A 24,135-nucleotide genomic window follows, 5' to 3' on the forward strand; every position below is an offset into this window, starting at 1 on the left:
GAGCCGCCCGCGCGTGGGCATCGGATCTGGTGCCTGCAGAGTAGGTAAGATTAGGGGCAGGCGGGGTCAGGGGTCACGGCGCTCGGCTTTCTCCAAGCGGCGGGAGGGGCGCGGGGTACCTCCTGGGCCTGCCTGGGGTCAAAGTTCCGGAGCCAGTATGGGACACCGGTGCTCAGTGCGGGGCAGCGAGGGGAGGTGCGGGCAGGGAAGGCCTGAGGCTCTCGGCCCAGGGTCGAGGGGACAGACGGAACCGCGTTGTTCGAAGGAAGGTCGAGGGGAGGGTGTCGAGAGTGGGGGACCGAGAGCGAACGCCCGAGGTCGCGGACGCCTGTTCACTGACCCACCGCGGCCTACAACAAATGGCTCAACCTCAGCTGGCCCTGACAGGGCTCCGGGACCCATAATCGAGGGTGCAGTGACCCTCCCTGACGCCGCAGAAGAGGTAGACGGGCACAGGGCAAGGTCTCCCGTGACTGCCTTCTTACGGGCGGAGCCTTGGGGCCCCGGCCGCTCCTCAGGGCCTCCTGTCGCCCCACTTCAGCTAAAACTTTAGTCTTGGCGACACACGAGCGTCTATTCGTGAAAGTCGTGTTCAGCCTGGGCAGATCGATCAGTGTTTGTAATATAAAAGGTTGGTTTTAAGGCAATTGTTTATGCAGCTCCTTGGGTCCCTCTGGATGCAGGGCTCCAGGTCAATGGTATCTCGAGAGACGCATATTGGGCACGGTGTGTGGCGGATGCTCTCCTACTGCTTGGTTTCATATGTCTCTACTTTTAAGGCTGTTGTCTGCTTTTTTAAAAAAATTCATTTAGTTTTATTTGTTATTACTGTTGTCGTTATTTTAATTGACCAGAGTGAGAAAGGGAAAGTGAAAAAGCAAGCCTCCATGTCTGGGAATCCAACCGTAGTTAACCATATGGGAAGCCAGCACCTAACCACCACCCACCTGCCAGCCCCTGTCCTATGTTTTTTGATTTTCTGCCCTTGGATTCCTTTTATCCTCTCTGTTTCTCCCCAAATCCCTCCTGTTGTACAAAGATGATTATTAGTGGAGAGGTTGAGGAACCGGACTTGAGTTTCCAATGTGTAAATGACAATATCTATCCTCAAATTGTTCAGTGCTTTCAAAGGGTTATTATGAAGTTAGAGAAAAGTGACATCTCTTTGAAGTGGAAAGCAAAAGTAAAAATTATGTATATGGAAGGAGAGCTTGCAAGGTAGGGTGGGTTTCTAAAAACTTTGGCTGGTCATAATTCTGGCATATGTTGGTGAAACCCGGGGAATGATGTTTACCTTGACTTCTGTAGAATCTGAAGCTTGAGCAGTTTGAATTACTTCTTGGCTGTGTAAACCCTCAACCAAGTTGTTTAACCTCTTTGTTCTCTTGTTCTGCATTTTTATAATGGTGATTAATAATATTTTAGGGACCAGCAGATTGTATAATGGTTACATTGCTGTAGTTCGACGTAGTGGACCACAGTTCGAGTCCTGGAGCCGGCAGCTTAAAACTAGTGCAGGGTGCGTGTGTGTGCATGCCCAAAATCCCAAGAGGAGGATGGAGGAGAAGGGCTTGGGGCATAGCCATAACCCCTGGGGGGGTGATTTCTCGCTTTCTGTCTCTCTGTTTCTCTGGCAAGGAGAGCAAAAATCTCTCTCTCTAAAAAAAGAATATCTTAGAAGGTTTATGTGTATTAAATTAGTTAAAATGCATAAACTGCTTCTAGAACAGTTCTTGGGCATGCAGGAGTGTATGTTTTATTAACCTACATGTGCCTTCTTTTCCCATAAAGATTCTAAGCTAAAGAATTCTGACCATAGTACTTATCCTTTGTTCAGAATCTCATGGCTTGTTAATGATCCCTCAGGCTTGTGGTTTCCATCCACATTATTAACTTTGATCTGAAGGTACAGTGTAATTAGTGACCAGAGGCTTTCTCTTGGTGTTTGTTTTATTAAATAAGGTTGGAAACTGTATTAGGTCATTTACCATCATTTACCATGATAGTTGTGTTAGGTAAATGAAACCTCAGAACTTCTTTGACTGTTTACTTTTTCATTGGATAATATAATTCACAGCCTTGCTTGGCCTTAGGCAATTTATTTTGGATCCAAAACCAAAAAGGCCATGATTGCAGCATACTTTCTTTGTCATGTTTCCGGAATGGCTGTGGGACTTGGAAGGGGAATTTCTGAGCAGCCTGACAGCACTTCTTGCTCGGAATGAGGAAGCTCCATATGAATCTATTCTTATTCTACTGCCAGGAAATCAGTGGTGGTCCCTTGGATTATTCTACAGAGCATCTAAGGTTCCTTCCTTTATTATTATTATTACTATTACTACTACTTATTTAATTTTATTTGTTGTTGTTATTATTATTACTTTAATTTAACCAGAGAGAGAGAGAGAGAAATGGAAAGTGAGAAAGCAAGACTCTGTGTCCAGGACTTGAATTGTAGTCAGCCATGTGGGAGTCCAGTGCCTTAACCATCATGTCTCCTACTGGGCCCTATGGTTCCATTTTTATTTTATTTTATTTTCTAGTCATTTGCCACAGAGCATGTATGCTCACTGAAGAGAGACAGAGACAGTGAAATGGAAAGTGAGACATCACCCCCCAGAGGAGATGGCCATGCTGCAGTCTCTTCTCCTCCATTCTCATCCTGGGATTTTGGGCATGCATGCACATGCGCCCAGTGTAATTTTCTTTTTCCTTTTCTTTCTTTTATTCTTTTTTAAGGATTATTATTTAATTTTATTTATTCATTCACTTATTTTTATTTGACCAGAGTGAGGCAGAGAGAGAGAGAGGGAAAGTGAGAAAGCAAGCTACCAGGTCTGGGACTTGACTGCAGTCTGCCATGTGGGGGTGTCCAGTGCCTTAACTACCACGCCACCTGCTGACCCCCGCACCCAGTGTGATTTTCAAGCTGCCAGGTCCAGAATTTAACCGTTGTTGGTCATGTGGGAGTCCATTGCCTTGACCACCTTGCTAACTGCTGGCCCTTTGGTTCAGTTTTTCCATTGGGGGAATGATCATGCTGCAATCTCTTTTCTACTTCTCTTCCTTTTGGGATTTTGGACACACATGTACCATGTGGGATCCAGCCACCTTAACTACCACACTATGGACGGGGCCTCTATGCCCTTTCAATGAGCCAAAGAATGACTGTCAAATTCTCTTGGTGCTATCTGAGAGACTCCAATGGAAGGCTGTTTGGCCTTCTAATTCTTCCCTTCAGGGAAGCTGCTATTTATATGTGTAGCTTTATTAGGAACAATCACAAAATGAGAAGCACTGTATAAGAAAGAGCACTGCTTACTGTAGTAGCATGCTGGCTAGAATTGGCTGAAGTATAGATGGTATAAGTTTAATTATTTAGCTTTGGTATTCCAAAGTTGGATATTGAAACCTCTTTGTGATTGAATAAGGAGGCAAAGGAAATCTATTTTTTTTTTTTTGAGAGAGAGATTTTTGCTATAGGGCACGTGCGCTCGCCAGACAGAGATAGAGAGACAGAAAGCGAGAAATCACCCCCCGGGGGGATGGCCACACCACAGTCTCTTCTCCTCCATTCTCCTCTCGGGATCTTGGGCACACACGCACACGAGCCTGGCGTGAGTTTTAAGCCACCTGGTCCGGGACGCGAACCGCAGTCGACTACGTGGGAGTCCAGCGACATAGCCATTACACTAACTGCTGGTCCCAGGAAATCTATTTTTTAAAAAGGAATTATTTATTTAATTTTATTTATTATCATTATTATTATTTTTGGAGAGGTTTTTGCTATAGGGCATGTGCGCTCACCAGAAAGAGACAGAGAGACAGAAAGCGAGAAATCACTTCCCCAGGGGGGATGGCCATGTTGTAATCCCTTCTCCTCCATTCTCCTCCTGGGATCTTGGACATGCATGCACATGCGCCCGGCGCCACCAGGACCAGCACTTGAACTCCAATCGACGACATGGGAGTCCAGTGACATAGCTATTACGTCGTCAACTGCTGGTCCCTCAAGTATGTACTCTTTTTTTTTTTTTTATAATTATTTTTAATTTTGTTTATTCATTCATTTATTTTGACCAGAGAGAGAGAGAGAGAGGAGAAAGTGAGAAAGCAAGTCACCAGGTCCAGGACTCGAACCATGGTCTGCCATGTGGGAGTGTCCAGCGCCTTAACCACCACGCCACCTGCTGGTCCCCTCAAGCATGTACTCTTTACACAGAATTTTTCTTTGCTTTAAGAAAAAAATGGGGCCAGCAGGTGGCATGATGGTTAAAGTGTTACACTCTCACATGGCTGACAGCAGTTCAAGTCCTGGACCTGGCAGCTTGCTTTCTCATTTTGGGGCTGGCAGGTGGTGTGGTGGTTAAAGGCTCTGGATTCCCACATAACCAACCACAGCTTAAGTCCCAGACCTGTCGGCTTGCTTTCTCTCTCTCCCTCTGGTCAAATTAAAAAACAACAATGGAATTAAGTAAATAATTATTTTTTAAAAAGCATAGAAGAAAATGTTTAGTTGTTTAGGTTAATCTACATTTGGGAACAAATACCTGTGATCAGAAGAAATGGTTTGAATATAATCTAATGATAATCATTCTTCATACTTGCCAGAGAAAAAAACAGTACTTAAGCAAGTATGAGGGCAAAACATTTTTTCTGAGGCAAGAGGTAGGTATAGATTAATTTCAATAGGGATTTTTTATTTTAGTAGGGAGGGGTCTTTGACATTTTTTGCAGAGTTTAGGATTGTGTTCCAGAATCCAGGTGTCAGACTAGAAGGCTAGGTTGCCCCCCTAAGGGAAGCACACACTGGCATAAAGTTCTGGTTAAGAGAAAGTTCAGAGGAAGCACCCACTGAGAGGGTTGGGAGAAACAAAGACCAAGATATCTTACTGAAAGTAAGACTTCAGTGATGCCGGCATGTGAGAGTGAAGAATTCTATTTAAGGGGCAGTCTCTACTTGGCAAATGATAGTTTTGTCTGAAAGATCAGTACTCGTTGACAGCCTGGCCACATTTCTCCCAGCTGTTATTATCTTTGACACCCAAGCAGCTGGTTTTATTATCTACCATACTTTTCCTCCCCATATCTTACTTTCTCTCTGGTCTTGTTTCTGACCTTTTTTTTTTTTTTTTTTTCTTTTTTAGATATTTAGATGGTCTCAATGTGAAGATTTTCTTCCCATTATGAAGTAGACTTAAAAGTGCAACTTAGGTGATAAACAAAAAACTAGATGTTGAGCTAAAATTGTGGTTCTATGATAGACTAAATAAGATATTTCAAATTTGAGATGATTAATATGACATACAATGTTAGTAAAATGAGGAGTCTTAAGTTAGTATTTCAATGGGCATTGTGCCCAAGGAGAGACAGACAGAGGCCTGGATTCATGGTAAGCACATCGTATAATAGCAGTACTGTTCGTCTTTTATGAACTGGGTGTGCTTGTGTGGCTTTTGATTGGAGACATTCTAATATTACCCACGTCGGTAGAAAGGAGTAGAGTTTCAAGGTCTTTTTCTTAAACTAATGCTTACTAGAAGGGCTTTTCACTTTGTTTCTTCTGCCATGAAATAGTTATAATCAGACCCTTCAGCCTGTCTTTTTCATTTTATATCAATTATATTTAATTTTTAAAAGTATTTTTGCTATAATTTTTTTTATATTTTTGTGCTCGTGGAAGAGAGAGAGAGAAAGCGAGAGATCACCCCGGGATTTGGGAATAGCCACACCACAATCCCTTCTCCTCCATTCTTCTCTCGGGATTTTGGACATGCATGCACATGCTCCTGGTGTGAGTTTCAAGCCTCTGGACCTGAGGCTTGAACTGCGGTCAGCCATGTGGAAGTCTGTAACATAACCCTTACGCATCTGCTGGTCCCAGTTTTTCTTTATTCTTTATATATTGGGTTGTTGATTACCCAGTATTTTGCATCATTTTGTTCTGTTGCTCTAGAAATGTCATTGAAAATTATGAAGTAATGAATCAGTTTGTAAACTCATTCAGCATTTTTTATTCTTATAAATGAATTTGAAAAGTAACATAGGATTCAGAAAACAGTTGTTTGAACCACTTGAATATGTCAGTGAGTTTTATTGATTCCCAATCACCCAGGAAATTCACCTTCATGAAGAACATCTTGTACAATGTAGGTGTCAGATTAATAATAATAGTTTAGCAGGGCTACCAGGTACTTCAATCTTAAAGTAGACCTATATTGAAAGGGAATTTTAGAAGGGTCAGAAATCTTTACATTTTCTTAAGAAAAAATGGAATTAAAAAAAAAAATAAGACCACAATTGGGGAACCGGCAGGTGGCTTGGTTGTTAAGGGTGCTGGACTCCCACATGGCCAACCATGGCTCAAGTGCTGGACCTGGTGGCTTTCTTTCTCACTTTCTCTCTCTTTCTCTCTCTCACTCCGGTAAAATTTAAATAAATAAAGTTAATAAAATACTTCTTTTTTATTTTAAAAACAACAACCCTCAATTGGGGCTAAATGGTGTTGCAGCAGTAGGTCAACTGGACTCACAGGAGTATCTCCCTGATTTGTATCATGTGGTTTCCGTGTAAATGCCAGGCATGCACATTTGCCCCTAGCCTGAATTGGCTGAGGCTGGGAGTAGATTATAGTTTGAAGATCCTGTTGGATGTAGGAAACATTTTAAAATAGATAGTCTTTGGACTATCTCTGCAGGGCATGCAAAGACTCTAAACAAAGACATAATCTACTGCTGGACTTTACATGTTTGCCAGAGAAAAACAGTACTTAAGCAAGTATGAGGAAGAAACCTGAGGTTAGCCAGAGAAGGCCTGGAGAAGCTTGTTTAGAACCATGAGGTGCTCCACAGCTGAAGCACTGGCTTTACCTCCTCATTAGTTGAATGAGCACAGATTGATTTGTGGCTCATGGCCACAGCATTCTCCAGCAGCCCCCGGGGCTGTCTGGCCCCCTTTTTTTTTTTTTTTCCTTTAGAGAGATTTTTGTTAGAGGGTGCATGTGCTTGCCAGAGTGACAGTGAAAAATCGCCCCCCAGGGGGATGACCATGCCGCAATCCCTTCTCCATTCTCCTCTTGGGATTTTAAGTGTGCATGCACACGCACCTGGCATGAGTTTAAGCCTTCAGGTCTGGGGTTCGAACCATGGTTGACTTCCTGGGAGTCCAGCGACGTAACCATTATGCCATCTCCTGGTCTCTGGCTTTCGCTTTTATTTGTCCTTTCTCAATCCATAGCCCTTCCTCTTGGGATACCCAATCTCTTTGCCCTTGTGCAGAGATAGTTGGGCATGTCTGTCCATCTCTCTGTCTCTCCTGGAAGAAAACAAATAGGGCCAGCCGGTGGTGTGGTGGTTAAAGCAGCTAGATCCCACATGTCTGACTATGTGGTTCAAGTCCTGGACCTAGCAGCTTGATAAACTGCTGGGCACATGCGTGCATGTCCAAAATCCCGTGAGGAGAATGGAGGAGAAGGGATTGTGGCGTGTCCATCCCCCCTAGGGATCTCTGACTGACCACCAGGTCACTTTATAGCAAAAGATGTATCTTTTAAAAGATACTTTTGGAGACCAGCAGGTGGCCTGGTAGATAAGGCATTGGACACTCCAACATGACCGACCACAGTTTGAGTCCTGGACCTGATGTCTTGCTTTCTCACTTTCCCTCTCCCTCTCTGTGTGTCTCCCTCTGGTTAAATTAAAATAAATATTTCTTTAAAAATAAAAAGGATACTTTTGCTATTGGGTGCATTTGCTTGCCAGAGAGACAGAGAGACAAAAAGCGAGAAATCACTCCCCGGGGGGATGACCGTACTGCAGTCCCTTCTCCATTTTCCTCTTGGGATTTTAGGAACGCATGTGTCCTATAGCAAAAATATCTCTTAAAAAAATTTCTCAGGACAACTGGTGATATGGTGGTTGAGGTGGCTTGATCTCATACAGCTGACTATACAGTTCAGGTCCTGGACCTGGTGGCTAGGGAGCATGCTGGGCATGTGCATGTGTGTGCCTAGGGACCCGAGAAGTAAATGGAGGAGAGGGGATTGTGGAGTGGCCATCTCCCTGAGGGGGTGTTTTCTCATTTTCTCTCTCTGTGTCTCCTGTAAGTGCAAATACCCGTAGCAAACTGAAGAAAAAAAATTACTCTCTAAATCTTACAATTTCAACAAAAGGATCAGTGAAATAGTTTTGAGTGCCGTTATTATTCTTTATAGGAGAATGTTTAAAAATTTAGGTTTTGTTTATTATTACTATTTTAAAAAATTTCCTATCAGACACGTGCACTCACCAGAGAAGGAGAGAGAGAAAGGGAATAAGCTGCCAGGTCCAGAACTTGAACCATGATCAGCCATGTTGGAGTCCGGTGCCCTAGCCACCATGCCACCTGCTGGCTCCTCTTTATAGGAGAATTTTTTTTCTTTTTAAAATTATTTTATTTCCTTCCTTCCTTCCTTTCTTTATTTTCATTTGACCAGAGAAAGACAAAAAGAGGGAAGGAAAGTGAGAAAGCAAGCCACCAGGTCCAGGACTTGAACCTTAGTTGGCCATGTGGGAGTCCAGCGCCCTTAGCTGCCATGCCACCTGCCGGCCCCTTTATAGGAGAATTTTATAAGAAAACAAATTAACTCAGACTCCAACTGGTTTTTTTTTTTTTTTTGAGAGGGGTTTTTTTTTTGTTTTTTGTTTTTTGTTTTTTGTTTTTTTGCTATAGGACACATGCCCTTGCCAGAAAGACAGAGACACACAGAGACAGAAAGTGAGAAATCACCCCCCAGGGGTGATGGCCATGCTGCAGTTCCTTCTCTTCCATTCTCTTCTTGAGATCTTGGGCACGTATGCACCTGCACCCGGCATGAGTTTAAGGCACTGGGTCCAGGATTCGAACTGCAGTCAACTGCATGGAAGCCCAGGGACATAGCCATTATCCCAACTGCTGATCCTGACTCCAACTTCTTTTTAACCATAGGCAAAAAAGGTTTAAATTGTAGATGTTTTAATAATCAGTATTTCAAAGTTTCTTGGGGTTAGTAAGTTTGGACTATCCAAATTATTCTTCCAGAGTTGTTCTAACTGCTAAGAATACAGAAGAATACAGAATTATTATAAATTAGGTGTTAGATTTTTTTTTTTTTTTGCCATTCAGACAGAGACAGATGGAAAGTGAGAAAGCACCCCAATGGGAGGGATAGCCACATCATAATCCCCTATCCTCCATATTCTTCTCTTGGGATTTTGGGCCTGCATGCACATGCTCCTGGCGTGTGTTTCAAGGTGCCAGGTCTGGTACTCGTGCCGCAGTTGGCCACATGGCAGTCCACTTCCTTAACCACTGTGCACTTGCTGACCCCAGATGTTAGAATTTTTAAAGTTTATTTCTTTCATGAGAGAAAATGAAAGAGAAGGGTAGATATCCTCCACGGGGTCTCATTATACTGCGCCTCTGATCTCCGTCACTTCCAGCCAGGTAGGACTGCAGACAGACTCTGTGTTTAGGTGGCCCCAAATCCAATCCTCCCATACAACTCCAGTATCACACAGTGGTACCCTACCACCTGCACGATTGCCGCTAGGACAGCTAGTATGTGTTTTTGAGGTAATTTTTGATTTCCATAGAATTTGAAAACCTACATAAAAATTGCAAAAATGGTACCAAGGTATAGGTGATTTCAAGACACCTTGGTAAGAATAATGATAACGATAAACAGTGGGTGCCTTGGGGGAACATGGAGGAGGGCCACTTAACTCAAATTAGGACATCCCTTAGGAAATGCTTCCTGGAGCAGAGGACTTCTAATTCTTTGCCTTCAGGTGAATGGCTGAAATCGTCTTTTCAGAGCATGGCCACTTGGGCGTGAAGACAAACTAGTGCATAAGCAAGCTTAAGGCAATATGTGTTTGTCAGCTAGACAGCTGCAGATCTCTGATTATCCGTAGCAGAAGTTTTATCAGAGAGTTCAACTGAACATTGCTCAAGTGTTCAGATAGCTGAGTGAATGTGAATTCATATGACCTTTAAATTAAAAAAAAAAATGCATGTACATGGTAAAACTATTTTTTAATGCAAAAAATATAATACATATTCAGTGAGAGATCTTGTACTCTCCCCGATTACTTCCTTTGCTTAGGGACAACCATCATTATCAGTTTTTTGTTGGTTTGGCTACAGAAATGATTGCATACTGTTCAATTGATTGTTTTTTCACCAGACAATATATTGCAGGTTGTTTCCTCTTAATACATAGAGGTCTTCTTTATTTATAATAGCTGCATGATATCCCATTCTATGAATGTCCACAGTTTATTCAACCAGTCTCCTTCTAATCTCTGGGTGGTTTTCAGTCTTTTGACTTACAAACAAAGCTGTGGAAAATATCCTTGTACGTATTTCCTTGTCATGATGTTTCTTCACTTGATCTTATCCAAAAGGCAGAGAAGCCATGTGATAGTGTTGCTTAGGACACATTTTTAGAAGTAGAATTTCTGGATGACAGGAGATACAGATTTTTGAAATTGCAGACAAATTATATTAGCATTTAAAAATAATTATTTATTTAAGTTTATTTACTCATTCATTTATTTTAATTTTTCAAGAGAGAGAGAAAACCACCAGATCTAGGACTCGAATTGTGGTCTGCCATGTGGGAGTGTCCAGCGCCTTTACCACCATGCCACTGGCTGGTCCCTATATTAGCATTTTTATTTGTAAAACAGTCTTATAACTCTTGAAAGGGAATCAGATAAAATAGTTATGTTTAACCATGAGTGCCATTTTTATGTTGATTTGCTGTTTGATAGGAAGAAACTAGGTTTAAGAAAAAGTGAGGGGGGAACCAGCAGTTAGCGTAATGGCTATGTTGCTGGACTCCCACATAGTCGACCGTGGTTTGCGTCCCAGACCGGTGGCTTAAAACTCAAGCCGGGCGCGTGTGCATGCATGCCCAAGATCCCGAGAGGAGAATGGAGGAGAAGGGATTGCAGCGTGACCATTTCTCGCTTTCTGTCTCTACGTCTCTGTCTGTCTGGCGAGCGCATGCGCCCTATAGCAAAAAAAAACTCTCCCCCCCAAAAAAAAAAAAAAAAGGACTATCTTTGTTAATTAATGAGATCATTTGTTACCTGATTTTTTAAATCTCTGTGTTTGGTTCGAGTCCCGGACCCAGTGGCTTAAACTCACGCCGAGCACGTGTGTATGTATGCCCAAGATCCCGAGAGAATGGAGGAGAAGGGATTGTGGCATGGCCATCCCCCCTGGGGGGTGATTTCTCACTTTCTGTCTTTCTGTCTTTCTCTGACTTTCTGGTGAACGCACGTGCCCTATAGCAAAAGTAAACCTCTCAAAAAAAAAAAAAAGAGACACTTTATAGTTGAGAATGAGCTGGAATAGCAAAACAGAGTTCATTGTAATTATCAGAGTACCGCTGGGTTGATTCTGCTTGCTTTTTTCCTAACTCTTGATCTTTTCCTCACTGTAATGAAATGACTGGAGCTACCTGGTGGGATAGTCCTAGAGAGCAAAACTGTGTTAATATTAACTTACTGGTCCATATGGGTCATAAATTTTCATGGAGCTATAAGTACTGGGCAGCATACCAAGCATAACAGACACTGGCTACTCCCTGCCTTAGTTTCATTCTGTAGACATTGCAAACAATGGAGCTAATTGTTTCTTAACTAAAATTTTTTTTTTTTGGACAAGTTTTCTCTATAGGGCACGTGTGCTCGCCAGACAGACAGAGAGAGACATAGAGACAGCGAGAAATCACCCCCCAGGGCGGATGGTCACGCCGCAATCCCTTCTCTTCCATTCTCCTCTTGGGATCTTGGGCACGCACGCACACACGCCCAGCGTGAGTTCTAAGCCACTGGGTCTGGGACGTGAACCACAGTCGACTACGTGGGAGTCCAGCGACATAGCCATTACGCTAACTGCTGGTTCCCTTGACTAAAAACTTTGATGAGAGAGCCAGCCAGTGGTCTGGTGGTTAAGGCAGCTGGGTCCCACATGGCCAGCAGTTCAGGTCCCAAACCTGGTGGCTTGAAAAACAAACTGGATGCACTGCGTGCCCAAGATTCTGGGAGGAGGGACCAGCAGATGGTGTAATGGTTACCTCTCTGGGCTCTTTCAAGTCAACTGCAGTTTGAGTCCATACTTGGTGACTTAAAAAACTTGCGTACCCAAAATCCCTAGAGGAGAATGGAGGAGAAGGGATTGCAGGTTGCCTCCCCCCAAGGGGTGATTTCTCTCTTTCTGTCTGGTGAGCACACATGCCTTATAGCAAAAATCTCTCAAAAAAAAAAAAAATTCTGAAAGGAGAATGGTAGAGAAGGGGTTGTAAAGATCATCCCTCTGGGGGTGTGCTTTCTCAGTTTCCCTCTGTTTCTCTGTCTCTCTTTTTCTACAAAGTGTAAGCTCCCTATAGCAAAAAAACAAAAACCAAAAACTTTGATGAGAAAGGTGGAATTTTTTTTTTGACCAGAGGACATGTGTACTCACCAGAGAAAAAGAGAGAGAGAGAGAGGGAGAAAGCACCCCCACGTGGGAGTATGATTATGCTGCAATCCTGTCTCTATTTCTCCATCCTGTCAGGATTTTTGTGTCCTGTCAGGACATACATGCACACTGCCAGCATGTTTCTCAAGCTACTGGAGCTGGGAATCCAACTGTGGATCGCCATGCGGGATTTAGCTTACTTTAACCACAAGGCTATGGGGCTGACCCAAGAAAACTGGAATCTAGAATCCATTTTCTATAATTCATCCTTGAGATTTCATAGCAAAGACCAGACTTTTACCGGCTTTGTGTGTTTTGAAATACCACTAATAATTATTTAAACTTTTATTATGACATATTTCTGCCTAAAATTATTTTCATATTGCATGCTTGGGGAATATGCTGTATTTTCTTTTTATTCTTTATTTATTTATAAGGTTTTTGCTATAGGTCAGGTGTGCTTGGTAGAGAGAGAGAGTGAGAGGGAAAATGAGAACCCCTGACCTCAGGGGGATAGTCATGCCGTAATCGTTTTTCTTCCATTCTTCTCCTGGAATTTTGGACCCACATGCATATGGGTCTAAAGAGATTTTCAAGCCGCCAGGTCCAGGATTCGATCCGCTGCCAGTCATGTGGGAGTCCAGTGCTTTAACCACCACACCACCTACCTGCTAACCCCTAAATGTAACTTTTAAACTTATTATTATTATTATTATTTTTTTGAGAGATTTTTGCTATAGGGCACGTGTGTTCACCAGACAGACAGAAAGAGACATAGAGACAGAAAGTGAGAAATCACCCCCCAGGGGGCTCCATTCTCCTCTTGGGATTTTGGCACGCATGCACACGTGCCCGGCGTGAGTTTTAAGCCACCGGGTCCCGGACGCGAACCGGGGTCGACTATGTGGGAGTCCAGAGACATAGCCATTACGCTAACTGCTGGTTCCCACTTTTAAACTTATTTTGAATTACTACTCTTATTATTGTTTTTATTTTCTATATAGTGCATGCGCTTGCCAGGGAGAGACAGAGAAAGTGAGAAATCAGCCCCTGGGAGAAGGCCACACTGCAGTCCTTTCTCCTCCATTCTCCTCTCAGGATTTTGGGTATACACACACACAGTTGGCATGTTTATCAGGCTGTGGGATCTGGGAGTCCAACCACACAGTTGTCAGTCAGTGAGGGATCCAGCCATCTTAACTGCCACACCACAGGCTGGCCTAGAACTCTTCCTCAAATATGTTACACATCTCTGTTTCTTCTTAAACATGATATCAACCATCATTACAGAAGAATACAGTTCATTCATTTCTTTTCCTGGTGATCAGGACCACAATTAGAAATTTGAGTTATTGTTCTAATAATGGTGCTCTCAGAACTGATTGAAATATAAGGAAGGCTCTTTCCTGCTTATGAGCAGCCAGAGACTGATATGCTTCTGGAGTTTTTCTGATTCCTCAGGGTGCCAAATCCCTCTCTTTCTGTAAAAACCATAATGGCCCCAAATCTTATTTGTGGTTTTAAATTTATTGTGAAGTAAAATAACCTCATAACCTGGCTTATTAGAAGTATATATGAAGGACCAACAGATAGCGTAATGATTATATCGCTGAACTCCCACATAGTTGACCATAGTTCAAGTCCCAGATCCAGTGGCTTCAAACACATGCCAGGTGTGTGTCCCAAAAATCTTTAGAGGAGAATAGAGGAGAAGGGATTGTGGCATGCCATCCCCCCCAGGGGGGTGATTTCTCACTTTCTGTCTCTGTGGTGAGCACCTGTGCCCTATAGCAAAAATTTCTCTTAAAAAAGAAAAAAGAAATATATGTGAAACAAAAGTAAAAAAAAAGGCTAGTTTGAGGAGAGGGAGGAGCTTTGCTGTGATTAAGAGCTCAAAGTAGGTACTGCTACTCTGAGTGGTCAGATATACATAACCCCATTTAGGTGAGGTGCTATTGTAACTGGCTGAAGAAAGGGTTGGATTTAGTCTTACTGGGGTCTTTTAGCCATCTGGTGGCCTAAGACTTGACAGGAGTGACATGGTTAGTTGTCCATTGTAATATAATACTTGACACTGGTGACTATAGTGAGGAAAGATTGTCTTTTCCAAGTTAGCAGGTGATGGTTTTTTTTGGGAGGGGGGTAGTTTTTGCTATAGGGTGTGTGTGTGTGCCAGAAAGAGAGAGACAGAAAGCTAGAAATCACCCCCCGGAGGGATGGCCATGCTGCAATCCCTTCTCCTCCTTTCTTCTCTTGAGATCTTGGGCATGCACTCACATTTGCCTGGCGTGAGTATTTTCTTTTTTTTTTTTTTGAAAGGGTTTTTGCTATAGGGCGCGTGCGCTCGTCAGACAGACAGAGACAGAGAGATAGAAAGCGAGAAATCACCCCCCAGGGGGGATGGTCATGCCGCAGTCCCTTCTCCTCCATTCTCCTCTCGGGATCTTGGGCACGCACGCACACGCGCCTGGCGTGAGTTTAAGCCACCGGGTCCGGGACTCGAACCACGGTCGACTATGTGGGAGCTCAGTGACATAGCCATTATGCTAACTGCTGGTCCCACCTGGCGTGAGTTTTAAGCCATCTGGTCTGAGACTTGAACCACAGCAACTACATGGGAGTCCAGAGACATAGCCATTACACCAACTACGGGTCCCGTGATAGTATGTTTTATACCTCAGAAGACAGATGAAACATAAAAGCCTCTTTCAGGTCTGAATTCTGGACTTCTATAATATAGGTATAGAAATGTGTTGATAGAAAAATTAAAGAAAGTAGGGAACTTTTCAGATAGCAACAACGTAAGGGAGAAGTGGAGAAGGATTATACTGAAACAGTAAAAGGCTATGGAAAGGCTCTATCCCTCTTTCAATAGGATGATTACTACTGCGACATAAGGAGTGGGAGAATCAATAATTTTATCTTGTCCTTTGTCTTGTAAAATTATTTTTAGAATTATTGGGAACCAGCAGTTAGAGTAATGGCTATGTCGCTGGACTCCCACGTAGTCGACCGCGGTTCGCGTCCTGGACCTGGTGGCTTAAAACTCACGCCGGGCGCTTGTGCGTGCGTGCCCAAGATCCCGAGAGGAGAATGGAGGAGAAGGGATTGCGGCGTGACCATCCCCCCTGGGGGGTGATTTCTCGCTTTCTGTCTCTATGTCTCTCTCTGTCTGTCTGGCGAGCGCACGCGCCCTATAGCGAAAACCTCTCCAAAAAAAAAAAGAAAGAATTATTTATTTAAGTTTATCATTATTATTTTTTAATTTGCTATAGGGCACATGTGCCCACTAGAGAGAGACAGAGAAAGAGGGAAAGCAAGAAAGCAAACTATCAGGTCTAGGATCCAAACTGCGGTCAGCCATGTGGAAGTCCAGTGCCCCAACCGCTACGCCACCTGCTGGCACCATCTTGTAAATTTGGAATCAGATCAGAAATGTGCTCCATAATAAATATGAGGGGGGACTTCAAAAAGTTCATGGGAAAATAGAAATGAAGTATGGGTTTATTTTGAAATTGAAATTCATAGTTTTTTTTTTTGGAGAGATTTTCACTATAGGGCATGTGCACTCGCCAGACAGACAGAGAGAAACATAGAGACAGAAAGCGAGAAATCACCCCCAGAGGGGATGGTCACGCCGCAATCCCTTCTCCTCCATTCTCCTCTCGGGATCGTGGGCATGCACGCACATGCGCCCGGCGTGAGTTTTAAGCTACCGGGTCCGGGACTCGAACCGCAGTTGACTACGTGGGAGTCCAGCAACATAGCCATTACGCTAACTGCTGGTTCCCGAAATTCATAGTGTTTTCATAATAAGCATTTTTCATGAACTTTTTGAAGACCCCCCTCCTAGCTCAAAAATTTTAAATTAGCCTTATTGGGGGCCAGCTGGTAGTGTAGTGGTTAAGGCAGCAAGATTCCACATAGCCAATTGCACAGTTCAAGTCTCAAACCTAGAGGCTTGAAATACGTGGCAGGCACATGTGCTTGTGTACCCAAAAACCTCAACAGTGGGAGAAATGTAGGAGAAGGAATTGCGTTATGACCATTCCCTGTGGGGGGTGCTTCTTTACTCAGTCTGTTTTTCCTCAGCCAACTCACATGCCCTCTGGCAAATAAAAATACTAGTCTTAAATAAATAAACAAAAGTTAAAAATAAAATAATTTTAAAAAAGAAAAAGGGAGGGGACCAGCAGGTAGCATGGTGGTTAAGGGCGCTGGACTCCCACATGGCTGACTGTGGTTCGAGTGCCAAACCAGTCAACTTGCTTTCTCACTTTTTTTTCTCTCTGTCCCTCTCTGGTCAAATTAAAATAAATAAATAAAAGGTAAAAAATATAATAAAATAATTCTTTTTTTTTCTTTGGAGAGGTTTTCACTATAGGGTGCGTGCGCTCACCAGAGACAGAAAGCGATTTTGGCCACGCCACAATCCCTTCTCCACCATTCTCCTCCTGGGATCTTGGGCATGCACGCACATGCACCTGGCGTGAGTTTTAAGCCACCGGGTCCAGGACACGAACCACAGTCGACTACATGGGAGTCCAGAGACATAGCCATTACGCTAACTGCTGGTCCCCAAAAAATAAAATAATTCTTAAAAAACAAAACAAAAAAACTACCTTTGGGCCAGCTAGGTGGTGTAGTGGTAAGGTGGCTTGATCCCATATGGCAGACTGCAGTTTGAGTCCCAGACCTGACAACTTGAAAAATCATGCAAGGCTCACGTGTGTGCCTAAAATCCTGAAAGGAGGGAGAAATGGGGAAGACAGGTTACAGCATGACCATTTCTCATAGGGGGTGTTTTCTCATTTTCTCTCTGTCTCTGTCTCTCCCTCCTAAAATATTAACCTTTTTGGTGAGGCTAACTGGAAATGATGCCATAGGTCTGTGGCCAGATGGACTTGGTAATATCCCTCCTCCTCTAATTTACCTTAATCCAGGAGGATGCTGGACATCTGGTATCCTGTTCCCTTGAGCTTGCTTACTGTAGGACTTAGGGCAGTGCTGGCCTCTCACAGACCATGCCTAATCCTGCTGGTGCCTCAGTTCTTCCTGGGAGCCCAGAAGGGGCTAGACCATGGGTGCTTAGTTTCTTCTCCCATTTGTCAGAGGGTTGAGGAATGAGACATGGAACATTAAATCCTAAGTCTCTTCTCAGGGAAATTTGAGACTATAAATAGTGGCCTTCCACTATCAGTGTTATTTGTTTTTTTCCCTCACTTTCCAGAAGATTGAATTTTAAGCTTAAATTGTTAACACCAAAGACAGTTATACATCTTTACCCTTAAAAACCTGGAATTGGGGGAAATCAGTGTGGTTTTGGACATTGGGGGTAATGTGGAAGCTAAAGTAAGGGATTGGGTAGTTGCTTACAACTGCTCTGTGGATGTTTATTAAAAAGTATTTGCCTGGGACCAGCAGTTAGCTGGCTATGTCGCTGGACTCCCATGTAGTCGACTGTGGTTCGAGTCTCAGACCCAGTGGCTTAAACTCACGCCGGGCACATGTACGTGTGTGCCCAAGATCCCGAGAGGAGAATGGAGAAGAAGGGATTGTGGTGTGGCCATCCCCCCTGCGGGGCGAATTCTCACTTTCTGTCTCTGTCTTTCTGGCAAGAGCACACGCCCTATAGCAAAAACCTCTCCAAAAAAAAAAAGTGTTTCCCTCTCTCTCTAAAATATCTTTTGCTTCAATTTGGTTTTAAGTCTTGCCAGCAAAACATGAATAAGACTTTTCTCTTTTGTTAAGCATGTCTTAATCATGTTCTGGAAACTAATTATTTTCAAAGTTATTTAATTCTGTAAAATGTCTTTTCACACAGTAAGGATTCAGTGAGACAGAGTATGAAGTGCTGGTTCTGAACTTGTTTGTTCTTGCTGATTCCTTTAACTTCCCTTTTCTTTTTTCCAGAATCCTATTCTAAGAACTCGGGCACTCAGGTATCCACCATGGTGTTGAGTCCTGAACAGAAGATGCCAGAAGGTAATTTATAACTTCGTGTTTTTGTCTAGTTTTCACTTGGAATTAGGCTAGAACAGTAATAGAAATTTACTGTATTTTCCCTCTTGTCATCTGTTCTAACATCTCCATTCAGAAGTCCCTGTTTGTGGGCCGGCAGTTGGTATGGTGGTTAAGGGTGCTGGACTCCCTCATGACCAACTGTGGTTTGAGACCTGGACCGGGCAGCTTGCTTTCTCACTTTCCCTCTGTCTGTCTTTCTCTCTTGCTTTGTCTCTCTCTGGTCAAATTCAAATAAATAAATAAAAAATAAATAAAGTTGAATAAAATAATTCCTTAAAAAAAATAACAAAAATAAATAGAAAGGTTAAATAAAATAATTATTTTAAAAAGTCAGCATCTGGTGCTTTAGTCTGTAAATGTGAACAGGTTTATAACCAGAGACCTGTCTCACCTTTCCAGCTCTGAGTTGAGCCAAGGTTAGCTGTGAGTTCAGTTTCTATAGTAATAATGCTTACAAGGGCAGTGTTACTCCAGGCCTGGCATGAGAGCCTCTAGAGTGCGTTGGCTGCTTGTGATACTTCCTGATGTTTCCGATGTGTATGGACTAGTAAAGTGCAGGGTGAGCACTTTATTTTATTGGAGCTTCTGAAGTACTTTGATGAATCCTTTCCAAATCTGAGCTTCCCCTTTGTCCATTCCTTTTAAATTTTCTTATCAACTCAGAGTCATTTAATTAAGATGATATGGGTCAGTTCCCTGTAGAAACCACTTGGTTTTTTTTTCTTCCCCGCCCCTTATTTTTTTCCCCTTTCCTGATATCTGGCAGGATACCAAAGAGTGTGTGTACTTGCCAGAGAGAGACAGAGAAGGTGGGGGAGATAGCCCCTCTCAATGGGGTGTAGTCACACTACCATCCCTTCTCCATTTCTCTATCCTGTTGGGATTCTGGGTATGTACACATGTGCACAACTTACCTTTCACGCTGCTGGGGCTGGGTTACGAACCACAATCGACCATGTGAGATTCAACTCCCTTAATTGCTAGGCCCCAGGGCTGCCTACTCCCCCCCCACCTTTTTTTTTTAAGAGAGGGAGAGATTTATTTATTTACTTGTTTATTTATTGGAGAGGTTTTTGCTATAGGGCACGTGCGCTCGCCAGACAGAGAGAGACATAGAGATAGAAAGCGAGAAATAACCCCCCAGGGGGGATGGTCACGCCACAATCCCTTCTCCTCCATTCTCCTCTCGGGATCTTGGGCACGCACGCATATGCACCCGGCGTGAGTTTTAAGCCACCAGCTCCAGGACGCGAACCGCGGTCGACTATGTGGGAGTCCAGCGACATAGCCATTGTGCTAACTGCTGGTTCCCGGGGGAGATTTTTTTTTGAAAAGATCTTGCCATGTTGGGATCCTTCTGCCACAGCCTCTAGTTAGCTAGGCCCACAAGTGTGTGCCACCACATCTGGCCTGCATAGGCTAGACCAGAAATTGAACCCAGGCCTCCTGTGTGGCCTCAGCTCTGAATAGCAGCAGCACTTTTTTTTTTTTTTTCTGGAGAGACTTTTGCTATAGGCCATGCTCTCTGGAGAGACAGAGAGACAGAAAGCGAGAAATCACCCCCTGGGAGAGATGACCACGCTTGCAGTCTCTTCTCTATTTTCCTTTGGGGACTTTGGGAATGCATGCACACACAGCTGGTGTGTTTCAAGCTGCCAGGTCTGGGGCTTCAGCCACAGTCAACCAAATGGGGGTCCAGCACATTAACTACTGTGCCACCTTATGGCCCTGAGTAGCAGCACCTTATCAGCATGTGCCACGACTCTTTTTTTTCTAAATCGAGGCTGTAAAGTTTTATTAGAAACACAGCTATTAGAGCTTTGGGTTCAAAATAGCCATTTGCTGACTACAACAAATTGGGCTTTGTATGTTTCTGATAGATTAGCTCTTTTTTCCCAGACTCTCCCCCTCGCTCTGTTTAATATTAACTACATGCAGGATATAGGGAAACACAGATATCTGTCTGAGATGAGGTTGCTATCACAAGGGTGCTGGCACTTTGTGACCAGAGTTTCTTCACTGTGCCCTAGGACACAAAGAGTTTCTGCTTGGTGGCTTCCTTGCAGCTTTAGATTTTAGCCTGAACTGTGGCAGAATTTTGCAGCTTCTGCCCTTTTTTGAGAAGCTTGATGGAGGTGTAATATCTAAGAATGATTATTTTGATGAGTCCTGCCATATAATGCGATGTTCCACTAGACTGACATAGTTCTTTTTAAACGTTAAGATTTTAGATTACTAGTGGGGTTGTTCCAGAATGTTTTATTTTGAGCCCTAAGTGTCCTTGTTTTTAGAGGAAAATCAAATGATTCTAAAACTGCCAAGCAGGAGTAAAAGTATGCAAGTAGGAAAATCACTGTGCAATTGGTATTAAGAGCTGATCTAGGGCCTGCTAGTGGTATAGTGGTTAAAGTGGCTGGATCCCACATGGCTTACTGCTTAGTTTGAGTCACTGACCAGTGACTTGAGAAACATGCCAGGTGCATGTGCATGCATGTCCAAAATCCTGAGAGGAGAATGGAGGAGAAGGGGTTGTGGTGTGGCCAGCCCCTCTGAGCAGTGCTTTTTCACTTTCCCTCTCTGTTACTCTCCAGTGAGCATGCACCCTGTAACAAAAACAAACAAACAAACAAAAAAGAAAGAAAGAGAACAAAAGCAAAAAGGAATGATCTAGAGCTGAGTGGCTGGGGAAAAAGGAGTAAGAGAGGACTTTTCTAGTGTAGGCTTTTTTGTACTTTGCATTTTTAATCATGTGAATGTATTATCTGTTCAAAAATAAATTTATTAAAAAATATATATAAAAATAAACTATTAAATTGAGCTAGAGTCAGATTGGTCTTGTGCGTTTAAATATTAAAATGCTTTAATTTCAGTACTACTAAGGATGAGTTGTTAGTGTTATATTTTATCACTTTTTAAAAAATTATTCTTAATTTTATTTATTCATTTACTTATTTTATTTTGACCAGAGAGACACAAAGAGAGAGAGAGAAAGTGAGAAAGCAAGCCACCAGGTCCAGGACTTGAACCATGGTTGACCATGTGAGAATGTCCAACGCATTAACCACCACACCACCTGCTGGTCTCTAATATTTTTTTCACTTTTATTAATTTCTTCTCAAATCTGTTAATTCAGACAACGCTTCTGGAGACCATGAAGACTCTGCCAGCTTTGGTGCCATCAACTTTGCCTATAGTAACTCCTCTCTTCCACAGTCCACTGGGCAGCCAGAAGAGCCCTTTGCTACCTACTTTGATGAGAAGATCACCATTCCTGAGGAAGAGGTTAGTGACAGATCCTTGAATAATACACTAGTCTGGAAAAAAGCCTATGAGTGATGGAAGATCTGCTCAATGACTCAAGGTCACAGCCTCAGGTCTAATTTTGGCAGACAATCTTTGAAGACTGGATTTTTGTTATCACAGTAAATAGTAATGATTAAGAAAAATGAAGACCTTGAAAAGAATTACTTGATGGCACTAGTAAGCTTTTTTTTTTTTAAGAATTATTTTTTAAATGTTATTTATTTATTTTAATTTGACCAGAGAGGGACAGAGCAATAGAGCGAGAAAGAGATAAAGTGAGAAAGCAAGCCAACAGGTCGAGGACTCGTACTGCAATCGGCCATGTGGTAGTCCAGCACCCTTGCGACTAGACTATGCCACCTTCCAGCCCCGACTAGTGAGCATTTTTTGATCAGGAAAGTATAAATTTCATATTTCCTTTTTTCAAATTTTAAAATCATGGCCCTTGTCCCATTCGGTTGGTGGTTGAGCACAGAGAGATCTGATACCTGGTTTTGGATTGAGAGGCTGATGGAAAGAGCTGGTTATGAAGGGTTCTCAGAGAAGCGGCCAGTTTATTGTTAAAAGGTGGGTAAGATGGAAGTGAAACTTGGATACACACGGCATCCAACATCCTAAGTTCTTTTTTTTTTTTTTTTTTTTTTTTTTTGCTATAGGGCACTTGTGGGAGACAGAGAGTGAGAGAGAGAGAGAAAACACCCTCCAGGGGAGATGACCACACTACAGTCTTCTCCTCTGGGGATTTTGGGTACACATGCACATGTGCCCAGTGTGTTTTTCAAGCTGCTGGGTCTAGGACTTGAACTGTGCAATAGGCCTCGTGTGATCTGGCTGCCTTAACAACTATACCACATAGGTGGCCCAGTCCTTTATCATTATGAAACTGAAAGTGTTGCTTCATATGTGACTAACAAATAGATAAATTAGATTAGTAGATAAAGTAGTGATACTCACTTTGATCTCTGTTTTTCTCTCGTGTAGTACTCTTGTTTTAGCTTTCGCAAACTCTGGGCTTTCACGGGACCAGGCTTTCTTATGAGCATTGCCTATCTGGATCCAGGAAATATCGAATCTGATTTGCAGTCTGGAGCAGTGGCTGGATTTAAGGTGATCTTCTACTTCTACCTCTTTCTTTCTTTATTTTTTTAGTTTATTTTAAGTTTATTTCTGTCATTAGCAAGAGACAGGGTCTTGATTATGTGATTCATATCCAGCTTCATCCAGCCCCTAACCATGGGCATTTGCATTCCTGGCATACTCGGTTGGGGGTGGTTTCTGGATGCAAACCTGAAACCCCCCCACGTGAGTCAACCTCACAGAATGTCATGTTTTACTGCTGAACTGTGCCACCATCCAGCCCCCTCCCTATCTTTTTAAACATACACAATACTCGCTCATATCCTTTCCTCTACCTTGCCTGTTGGATAGCAGCCTCAGGATACATGCAGATACTTCATCAGCAGCGACGTTTGTATGCGAAGTATTTTCCATCTGGTCTTTTATTTTATCCACATAGTTTCCCAAAACCAAGGAGAAACTACAGATGGGAGAAGCCAAGGTTCAGAAAGGTGCAAGGTGACCTAGTGGGACATATGTAGAACCTGATGCAGAACTCAGGTCATGTGATTCCTGACTGGGGGTCTTTCCTGACTGTAGTGTTTCCCATGTACATTGCCAGACAACCAAATGAAAATCCCAGTTGTCTAATGAGTGCTACGGGTGGATTTTTCTTCTCAGTTGCTTTGGGTCCTTCTGTTGGCCACCATTGTGGGGCTACTACTCCAGCGCCTCGCAGCTAGACTGGGAGTGGTCACTGGGCTGCATCTTGCTGAAGTGTGTCACCGTCAGTATCCTAAGGTGAGCAATGTATTTGTCCTGTTTCTCAGCCACATCATAGGAATCTGTGACTGGCAATATTTGCTAGCCCTGACAGTGGAGGACTTGGGTGACAGTCGCGCTGAGGATTGAAAATACCAGGGGAGATTCTTCAGTCCTTCTTAACTGCTAAGCCATATTTTCCCCCTGCTTCAGACTCTTAACTTGATTCACTGTTTCCCACAAGGCTTTTTTTGGAAAAATTCTGTTCATTTACCATTTATTCTGGCATCTAGAAGCCCCAAACCTATGGGAGAGTGGGGAATTCTCTCCAAGCACTTTTTTTTTTTGGAGAGATTTTATTTTTCCTATAGCGTGCATGTGCTCACAGGAGAGACAGAAAGTGAGAAATCACCCCCTAGGGGGGTGTCCATGCCACAGTCTCTTCTCCTCCATTCTCCCTTCAGGATTTTGGACACGCACGCACATGGGCCCGGTGTGAGT

General features: G+C 43.1%; 1 protein-coding gene across 5 annotated transcripts in view; it reads left to right on the forward strand.

Moving 5' to 3' along the window:
- Positions 1–24,135, forward strand: part of SLC11A2 (solute carrier family 11 member 2) — a 62,738-nt gene that overhangs the window by 16,085 nt on the left and 22,518 nt on the right. For 2 of the 5 annotated variants that reach the window (XM_006168149.2, XM_027768135.1), the window contains exons 1-5: positions 7–44; positions 18,403–18,474; positions 21,647–21,795; positions 22,798–22,923; positions 23,554–23,673. In XM_006168149.2, the coding sequence (XP_006168211.1) occupies positions 18,441–18,474; positions 21,647–21,795; positions 22,798–22,923; positions 23,554–23,673 (429 nt within the window). In that variant the 5' untranslated portion in view covers positions 7–44; positions 18,403–18,440. Of the gene's footprint in view, positions 1–6; positions 45–174; positions 443–471; positions 632–18,402; positions 18,475–21,646; positions 21,796–22,797; positions 22,924–23,553; positions 23,674–24,135 lie in introns of those variants that run through there. The other 3 variants (XM_006168150.3, XM_006168152.3, XM_006168151.3) reach the window with 3 other exon arrangements.

The sequence above is a fragment of the Tupaia chinensis genome, unplaced genomic scaffold, assembly GCF_000334495.1.
Source record: "Tupaia chinensis unplaced genomic scaffold, TupChi_1.0 Scaffold145652_1, whole genome shotgun sequence".
Lineage (NCBI taxonomy): Eukaryota > Metazoa > Chordata > Mammalia > Scandentia > Tupaiidae > Tupaia > Tupaia belangeri.